General features: G+C 43.1%; 1 protein-coding gene across 4 annotated transcripts in view; it reads right to left on the bottom strand.

Moving 5' to 3' along the window:
• The window catches only part of LOC100715635 (protocadherin gamma-C3), a 173,687-nt gene that overhangs the window by 148,574 nt on the left and 15,310 nt on the right, over nucleotides 1-9,803 (bottom strand). Inside the window, exons 1-2 of one of the 4 annotated variants that reach the window (XR_010041623.1) lie at nucleotides 4,986-9,590; nucleotides 6-120 (exon numbers count right to left, since the gene is read on the bottom strand). The exons of 1 other annotated variant lie outside the window; for it this stretch is intronic. Coding sequence is in view for 2 of the 3 variants with exons in the window: in XM_013140873.3 (XP_012996327.1) it covers nucleotides 4,986-7,409 (2,424 nt within the window). In the remaining variant the exon portion in view is untranslated. 2 more of the 4 variants (XM_013140873.3, XM_063232260.1) reach the window with 2 other exon arrangements.

Below are 9,803 nucleotides of genomic sequence, written 5' to 3'. Positions count from 1 at the left end.
CTTACATGAGAAGAACAAGAAGAATCATAAACTAATTTGGGATCCTCAGTATTGGTGCATGCAACCGTAGAAGGATCATCACACAGGAGGTCCTGAGGCAAAGTCACTTCCGATGTCATGCTGAGAAAATTAAACTCTGTTTTAGCTGATTGCGAGGCAACGCATAGATTGTAGGAATAAGGCAAAGTTCTCTCACTGTAGTTGGAGGGAAGCACAGGTCCCGACTTGGAGCTGAGACCAGGTTGAAAACAGCCCCAGGCAGGTGGACTGGACGAGTGTCGCAGGCGCAGAGCAATTGCTAGGATGACAGCGAGGAGGAAGAGCACAGAGATCAAGGCCAAGGCCACCACCAGGTAGAACTGCAGCTCGGCCTGGGGGTCAGAGGGCACAGGCTCTTCCCTGAGGTCCGGCAAGACCTCTTGCAGACTATCAGCGAAAACAAGGTGCAGCGTGGCGGTAGCTGAAAGAGGAGGCTGCCCACCATCGCGCACCGCGACCAGCAGGCGGTGTCTGGCAGCGTCCTTATCGCCTAAGGCGCGAGCCGTGCGCACCTCGCCAGTGCGCAGCCCCAGGCTGAAGAGGCCCGGGTCGCTGGCCTGCAGCACGTGGTAGGACAGCCAGGCGTTGTGTCCCGAGTCAGCGTCCACCGCCACCACCTTGGTGACCAGGTAGCCGGGCTCCGCGGCGCGCGGCACCGTGTCGAAGAGCGCCGAGCCGTCGGGCGCCAGCGCGGGGTACAGCACGCGCGGCGCGTTGTCGTTGAGGTCTCCCACCAGCACGCGCAGGCTCACGTTGGCGCTGAGCGCGGGCGAGCCGTGGTCGCGGGCCTGCAGCGTGAGCTGGAAGGCGCGCAGCTGCTCGTGGTCGAAGGCGCGCTGCGCGAACACCACTCCGCTCTGTGAGCTCACGGACACGTAGGACAGCAGCGCTCTAGGCTCCAGGTCGCTGTCCAGGATGGAGTAGGAGACCTGGCCATTGGGTCCCAGGTCAGGGTCAGAGGCTCTGACTTGCGCAATCGAGGCTCCAGGCAGATTGTTCTCTGCCACATGGACCATATAAGAGGTCTGCTGGAAGACAGGTGCATTATCATTGACGTCGGTGATGTGCAGGGTGACTCTTGCTCTAGAGGAAAGGGATGGTTTCCCTTTATCAGTTGCTGTAAGGGTAATGTTGTACTCTGAGGTCTCTTCCCGGTTTAGGGCTCTCTCAGTCACCAGCTTGTAGTAATTCTTGGAGGTGAATTCTAATTTGAAGGGAACTTCTTCCTGGATATAGCACATCACCAGGCCATTTTGCTTAGAGTCTTTGTCTGTCACTTTGATGAGGGCTATTATGGTTCCAAGGTCTGAATCCTCTGGAATATGGTTAGAAAGGGACACGAATGTCACCTCTGGAGCATTGTCATTCTCATCAACAATTTCAATCTGAACATTACAGTGAGCTGTGTGCACACCTCCATCCTTGGCTTCTACTCCCAAAATGTATCTACTCCTTTCTTCAAAGTCCAGTGTACCATTGGTTGTGATATCACCAGTATTTGGATTGAGGTTGAAGAGGAAGCTAGTGCTTGTTGGAGCATTGAGGAAGGCATAAGTGATCTCTGCATTAATGCCTTCATCCTGGTCTGTGGCAACTACCTGCAGCACGGAGGTTCCTGGGGGCATGTTTTCTTGGAGAGTAACTCTATATATGTCCTGACTGAATACTGGAGCATTATCATTGGCATCAGTAACTTTGATCCAGATTTGCGTGGTGCCACTTAGAGGTGGGTTCCCACCATCAATGGCAGTCAAGATTAAATGATGCAATCTCTGATGTTCCCTGTCTAAAGATTTTTCCAGCAGTAATTCTGGGTATTTACTTCCATCAGGACTTTCTTTTGTTGACAGAGAGAAATGTTGATTAGGATTGATCGTGTAGATCTTCAGTGAGTTACTTTCAACGTCTGCATCTTGTGCAGAATCCAAAGGGAATTTTACTCCTGGTAACGCTGACTCACAGATTTCCAATTCAATGCTTTTTGCAATGAAATGTGGTGCATTGTCATTAATATCTTGGATTACAACAATCACATGGAAAATATTCATTGGATTTTCAGTGACTGATTCAAATTCCAGCGCACACTCAGATTTTCCTCCACAAATCTTCTCTCTATCTATTCTGCCACAAACTAACAAGTCCCCGCTCTCCAGACTCACATTGAAATAGTCTTCCGCACTAACCCCCAGTTTTCGAGCTGGCAACTCCTGGACACTGAGCCCAAGATCCTTGGCAAGGTTCCCCACCCGAGAGCCCTTGGCTAGCTCCTCTGGAATGGAGTAGAAGATCGGCTGGGAGATGGCCAAGCAAAACAAAGAAAACAGGAAGGGAAACAGTACCTGATTTTTCATGGTTTCAGCTTCCCTGGAGCTTCTCTGCGTTTCTCTCTCTTTCTCTGGGAAGCTTCGTTTCAAGGTTTCTCTGAGATTCGTTTTAAAATCAATGACAGCACCCTGGGCTTTTGTAATTTGAGGGTATCGCTTATTTAGGCGTTTGAAGGTGCACGGGAGTAGCTCCTCAGTTTTGATAAATGCAGGATAAAGGAAGAAAGCACTAGCCAGCCTCGTCCTGCAGAACCAAGAGCCCTCTCTTCCCTTTGGTCAACAGCGGCGCCCAGAGGTTGTTTTGGAATACTGCGGACTGCCCAGCTATTTATCCTTAACGTGCAAGCTTGATTTTACTTTGTCTTTTAATTTGCTTGAAAGAAAGAAATTTTTGCATTCCCAGAAGTTTGACATTTCCTTGTTTGTCATCATCTCATAAACATCTTCATCATTTTACATTCTTCTTTTTCATTTCTCGGGCATGGTTATTTTTTCAATTTTGGTGGCAAGAGTATCTTCCAGTGATTTCACTGAATGGTATTTATAAATTTGGGTGTGATGATGTATCCAAATAAGTGAATGGATTTTATCTATCTTAAGTGCGCTATAGTGTTTTATTCAAATTCACTGGAATAACTTTCCTTATTTATGATTTTTGTTTATTTTTATTTTATTGAGGATTTAGATTTCTCCATATACATTTTGTTTATATAGATTTTAAAAAGGGGGAGAATCAAGGTTCTGAAACTATTTTAGTGTATTGCTCTCCTTTATAAAATATAATATTCCCAGCTCAATAGGGCAGAGTTAAAACTAAAGAGACCAACTTCATATTTAGATACAAATGCTTTTATAATACTGAAATTTCATAAACCATATTTATTTCTATGAAACCGGTGCTTTCTTTCTATAGGGATGTATATGCAACACTTGATAATTGCAGCTCTAAGCTTCGATGAATTTATGCCATTAACGAATTCAATGAGTTTGACTTGAGCATTGGTAAATATTGGAAAGATGTTGAGAGTTCTTAGACACTCCATTTAAAAACTCATTCTGGGCTCAGGTATTCAAGCAAACAAATCTTTTTATTTCAAGAGCACTACCAACTTAGATACAGTTAGTTTGATTTCATCCTGTAATTTCATGTATTGGAAAATGAATCTGAAAACCACATTTTAAGATATGAACACGTGAGAATTTTGGGAGATGTCCTGAGAGCTCTGCCTTCATTAATGAATTGATCTATGAGTGGATTATCAAATAAGAGGCTTTGTTGTAAAAGCAGCTGTCTCTGACTCATTTTGTTTTCTCATAAGCTACCCTCTGTCATGTGTGCAAGAAAGTGCTACCAGATGCTGACTAGATGATGGCACCATGTTCTTGGGCTTCCCAGCCTCCACTAGCTAAACAAGCATCTATTCTTTATGAACTACGGGATCTCAGATATTTTGTTAAAGCAACAAAAATAGATCAAGACGGATGCCAACTCAGCAATTTATTCTATTATTTTGCAGTGCTTACTTATACTCCAGTTGAAAAGACTATTATCTATTTTCTACGACAAACTTTCATTTTTTTAATTCTAGGAATCTTTCCAGAGATTGAGATTTTGATTTTTACAAAATCCTCCTCAAAGAGCAATAAATACTACTCAAAGGCTCATAATGGCATATTCAACTGAACTTTTAACCTTCAAGCAAAAGGCTGAAATTAATGGGAACACACACACACACACACACACACACACACACACACACACATTTTAGGCACTAAAGGTAAACAAATGACCAATGTCTATATTTTTATAATATAATTTTTTTGTCTTTTTTGTTTTTTATCGGTACCAGGGATCGAACTCACGACCACCTGCTTGCAAGGCAGGTGCTTATGCCGCTGAGCTAAATCCCCAGCCACTAATATAATTTTTATATCCTTTTGATGAAAAGATTGTGGTCTGGTTTGGAAACAGAGCACAAACATCTTGTATTTATACATATTTGTGACTTGTTTGTATAATGCAGGATAGAATATGTAGGCTGGAGTGAGAAAATTTATATCACAGGGACTTAAAATGTAAAAGGTATGGCTAGGGGTGTAGCTTACGAATACAGTACATGCTTAGCTTGCACCAAGGCCCTATGTTTACTTCCCAACACCCAAACAAATTAAATTGTAAAAAGCCTATTTATCACAAGTATGTAGACCAATGCTGGATAAACCACAGGGCTCTTATTTCATTATAGTTACTCGAGGACACAAGCAGAAGAAGCAGCCATTATTTCAAAAAGATCGGGAAATTCTCACAAAGGCAATCATACCCTTTCCAGGAAGAGATGTATGTATGGTAACTGGCACTCAGAATAATATTTTGACAGAACTATTTACGTAGGCCCACAACTAGCATAACCCAGCCAGGAAGCACAAAGAGAGGGGCAAATATTTATACGACAGAACTAAAGACAGTTTCATTACTTTATTTGCTTTTTACTATATTATGTTTACTTACTATACATTACGTTATTTACTATATTACGTTCATTTCTCAAATAAACGTGTGTTAACCTTTATAACAATCACTTTGGCATACTTGTTTTCAAGTTATTCAAAAAGTGAACTCACCTCAAGCAGCTTAGGATCCTGTTTCGTTTCAAGCATATCTTGGGACACTAAAAGAGGCTCGCTTTTCTCACAGCTCTCCTGGCTGATGAGTGTATCCGCGTAGTTTGGTTGAGGGAAGATGAAGTGGCTCTTTCTGGAGTCCGCAGTGAGCGAGACCTCGTGGGAATAAGCCTGCAGGAAAGCGTGCACGCCGTCCACGCCCACAAAGTGTGACGCAGCCGCTCCAGCCAATCCGCTGCTCGCAGCCTGAAGAACGCGAGTCCCCTGCCAATGCCGTAGCCTGAGCGCCGCTAGCACGATGACAAACGCTAGGAAAACACAGGACACAGCAGCCACAGCCACCACCAGGTAGAGCGTGAGGTCTGAATCATCGGGGTCAGTGGGGGTCCCAGTGCTGCCGAGGTCTGCTAGAACGTCAGGGATGCGGTCAGCCACAGCTATGGTGAGTGTGACAGTGGCAGAGAAAGGAGGCTGGCCGTGATCCTGCACAGCTATCAGGAGGCTCTGTTTGAGGGCATCTCTGTCCATCAGGGCCCTTGCCGTGCGCACCTCCCCCGTGTGCAGCCCCACTGAGAAAAGCCCTGGCTCACTGGCCTTGAGCAAATGGTAGGACAGCCAGGCGTTCTGTCCTGAATCTCTGTCCACTGCCACTACCTTGGTTACCAGGTATCCAGGTTCTGCAGAGCGGGGTGCCAGCTCCACACCAGAGGAACCATCTGTTGGGACGGTTGGATACAGGATTTCAGGCATGTTGTCATTCTGGTCTAACACAAACAGGTTCAGTGACACATTGGAGCTTAGTGGAGGGTTCCCACTGTCACTGGCTGTCACCAGTAGCTTCAGGTCTCTAAATTCTTCATAATCAAAAGAACGCAGAGCATACAGGACACCAGTGTTAGAATTGATGGTGATGTAGGAGGACAACGGTGCCCCTTGGTGGATATCCTCAGTCAATGAATAAGTGATTTGGGCATTGCTGTCACTGTCTGGGTCCTGGGCAGTCACTGAGAAGATGGAGGCTCCTCTAGGATTATTTTCAGGAATGTAGGCAGTGTAGGAAGCATCAGAGAAGGCAGGTGGGTTGTCATTGATATCTGCTACCAGTAGAATAATGTGAGTTTCTGTGGACAGAGGTGGATTTCCCCCATCTGTGGCTCTCAGAGTGATGTTATAAACAGACATTTGTTCTCGGTCTAGAGCTCCAGCTGTCACTAAACGGTAATACTGATCTATAGATCTTTCTAAATTAAAAGGCAGATTTCCTAGAACAGAAACTGTGACTTGTCCATTCTGCCCAGAATCTCGGTCATGAACATTGATAAGAGCAATTTCTCTTCCAGCAGTAGCCTCTTCAGGGACTAAGCCTGTTAGGGAAGTGACTGTAACCTCTGGGGCATTGTCATTCACATCCAGAACTGTGACTAGAATCTTGGCTCTTGAAAGAAGACCTGGGCCATCTTGTGCTTCAATTTTTATCTCATAGAACATAGAATCCTCATAATCTAGACTTTTTAATAATGATACATCTCCAGTCACAGAGTTGAGATCAAAAATCTGAGCAATTTTGCCAGGCATTTTATCTAGGATATAGGTTACCTGAGCATTGAATCCCTCATCGGGGTCAGTGGCATTCACTGTGACCAGCTGTGTGCCCACTGGCACATTCTCTTGAACACTCACATGGTATTCAGGCTGAGTAAACACTGGGGGGTTATCATTTGCATCCAAAACTATCACGTGGATGCATAAGTTGCCAGAGTGGATGGGGTCACCCCCATCAGAGGCAATTAAGTCAAGTTGATGAACTTCTTTTTTCTCACGGTCCAGGGCTCGCTCCAGCACCAACTCTGGGTATGTGGCCCCATCAGACACACTATTGACAGCCAGGGAGAAGTGCTCGCTGGGGCTGAGCTTGTAGTTCTGCAAGGAATTCATACCCACATCTGGGTCAAATGCAGTTTTAAGTGGAAATCGAGTTCCAGGAACTGTTAGTTCACTAATTTTTACTTCCAATTCCTCTGTTAGAAAATTAGGAGCATTATCATTAATATCTTTAATTTCTACTTCTACTTCAAAAATTTTCAATTTGTCCTCAACCAGAACGTTAAATTTTACCGTACACCGCGCGCTCTGGGCGCACAGCTCCTCCCGGTCTATCCTGTCTGCGGTCACCAAGCTGCCGCTTCGCGGGTTCAGAGAGAAAAGCTGCATCCTACCTCGGGAGACGATGCGGACTCCGCGCTCCGCCAGCTCCTGGGGCTCCAGCCCCAGGTCCCTGGCGATGCTGCCCACGAAGGAGCCTTTCTCCAGCTCTTCAGGCACCGAGTAGCGGATCTGCCCACATCCTGTCTCACACAGCGTCCCCAGCAGCGTGCACAGCAGAGCAAGCCCTCCGCTGTTTCGGAATCTCAGGCAATGGAACATTTCTGTTTGGTAAATTATTTTCTCTGAATTCTGTTCCAGTTTTCCACGATGCACTCCAATCTTATTTTCTCAAAGAATTAAGTCTTTCAAGGGTTTATTTCATAGGTCACAGAGCCGGGGTGAGCTTGCTGGCCTCCCGGAATCGCCTCAGTCTGATTTGTTGGTTCTTTGCGTTGTAAGAGAAAGGAAATGGTGGACTCCGTCCCTCAAGTTTTCTCCTTGAGTGGTCAACAGCGACACCCAGAGGCTAAACCGTTACTTCATACACTCGGACTAGCTAGTTTCCTAACACTTGAAATCCTTTTTGTCAGAGGTAATGAAAGTGGTTCTGATTTCCCATAATTGAATTCATATATCTTGTGATTTCAAATGATCTTCACTGGGAAGTCATAAACTAACATTAATTTCAGCAATATTGCTTCAAATATGGTAGTTACTGCTTCCAAATATTTAAGAACTGCACTGAAATACCAGTTGTATTTATAGATTATAATTCTTAAAGTTTGTCCTTGATAGCCTGACATCTTAGTTTCAACACTTTTCATTTAACTAACTGATTAAACAAATACATAATTGGGTGTCAGACAATACGTTTGGGAATTTAAGGTGAACAGTATAGAGACAACCACACCCATCACAAGGTTTGTGAGGATGTTAAAGCAAACCAGAAATTATAATGTGTCAAGGTAACTACTGTAACGGGACAGCCAAGAGGATGCAAGGCCCCCATCCTGCCTGGAGGTTAGCAAAGGCCTCCCCAGAAAATGTAAGGGGAGTGGTCAGGGAAAAGGCCTGGATGTGACAGAACACTATAGCAGTGGTCAAATTACAGAGCTTAAGGGTACTGAAAGAAATTCGCTTTGTTTAAGTCAAGAGTGTGAAGATGATTTTTTTAAAATCACAACTAAAGCTAGTGTAGATAATTTTTTGGTTTTTGTGTATTTATTCTTATGGAGTTAGCACATACACTAAAAGGGACTGTACATTTCCTCTGTTCATGCTTTGTTATTTATGTAAAAGAAAATATATTATGACATAATATTTCACAATGAGTTACATTCTTACCGCAAAGAAAGCTATGTAATAGTAATAAGCACAATGGGATACATTTTCTCAAAATTCCACTCATTAGATGCACTTATACACAATAAAGAACCACAGTCCCCTGAAGAATGTGATACTATTAAAGACAAGGCTCAATTAGTACATAATAACTTCCAAATCAAAATAAAAATTATCCTTGCACATAAAATATTAGTGTTCATTGTTCTCTGTTATTAAATATATGACCAACATACTGAAAGTCAACATGGGAAGAAGAATAGGGGAGGAAGTCTGTAGTTATGAGGGAATACAGTTGAGTGAAGGATGGGGAACATGTTAAACACTTGCTATGAACAGAAAGATTTGAAAAGAAGATGTATTAAGAGGTCTCTAAGATCAATTGTATGATGTGGTTCTTTGAACCCCTTCCATCTTTTCATTAAGCAAACTTACATTGAGTTCATATGTACATTATTTGTAAAAAGAAGGGTAATATGGTTTCCAGAAACAAGAAAAATTTAAAAATACAGCCACAAGAAAACTGTTTAGTATTAATCTTTACAGAGCAAGTGATAAGTCAGTCAATTCTTTAAAGAACACAGTGTGACTTTAATGTGATATAACTAAGCATCAACACCATGACACACTCTCCTGAAACACTGTAATGAGTATGTGTTTCTGGGCTGGGATTGTAGCTCAGTCATGGAATGCTAAGTGAGGCTCTGGGTTCAGTCTAGAGTGCTTGTTCACACATGTTCATGTGCACACACATGTGTACACACACAGTGTAGGGGCTTGGATCTAGCTCAGTGGTACAGTGCTTGCCTAGCTACTATGCACAAAGCCCTATGTTTGACTGCTATTACTGGAAAAAATACATATTTAAATATTTCATCTTTTTAATAGGAATTCACATGCAAATTAAGCAAACTGAAAAACATTGTAAAACTAAAGAAAAATTAAGATCAAGTGAGAACTGATTCACTAAGATGTTTTAATATTCATAACAGATTCAAATATGAAACAAAAACCTTACATTTTAAAGGAAAAAGAAACCTGAATAAATATATAAGTGCTGGGGATCGAACACAAGACCTTGTGCATGTTAGCCAAGCACGCTATCATGAGCTACAACCATATACCCAATCTTCATATTTTTAAGACCGAAAGAATTGTTGATCCAGGCAGATGAGATGATTTGCCTAGGAGTAGAAAATAAAGTATTAGAAACACGCTCCAATACCTAAGCTCTTTTGATAATCTAAATACCGTATTTATCTACTAATTTCTGCTTTATGCTCATCACACAATAAGTCTTGCTTCTCCTATTTCTTACAGCCTAAGAATATG

This window comes from Cavia porcellus, unplaced genomic scaffold (genome assembly GCF_034190915.1).
Source record: "Cavia porcellus strain 051 isolate PalLab524CR breed Dunkin Hartley unplaced genomic scaffold, mCavPor4.1 scaffold_21, whole genome shotgun sequence".
NCBI classification, from domain to species: Eukaryota; Metazoa; Chordata; class Mammalia; order Rodentia; family Caviidae; genus Cavia; species Cavia porcellus.
This window is presented reverse-complemented; position numbering and strand designations above follow the sequence as displayed.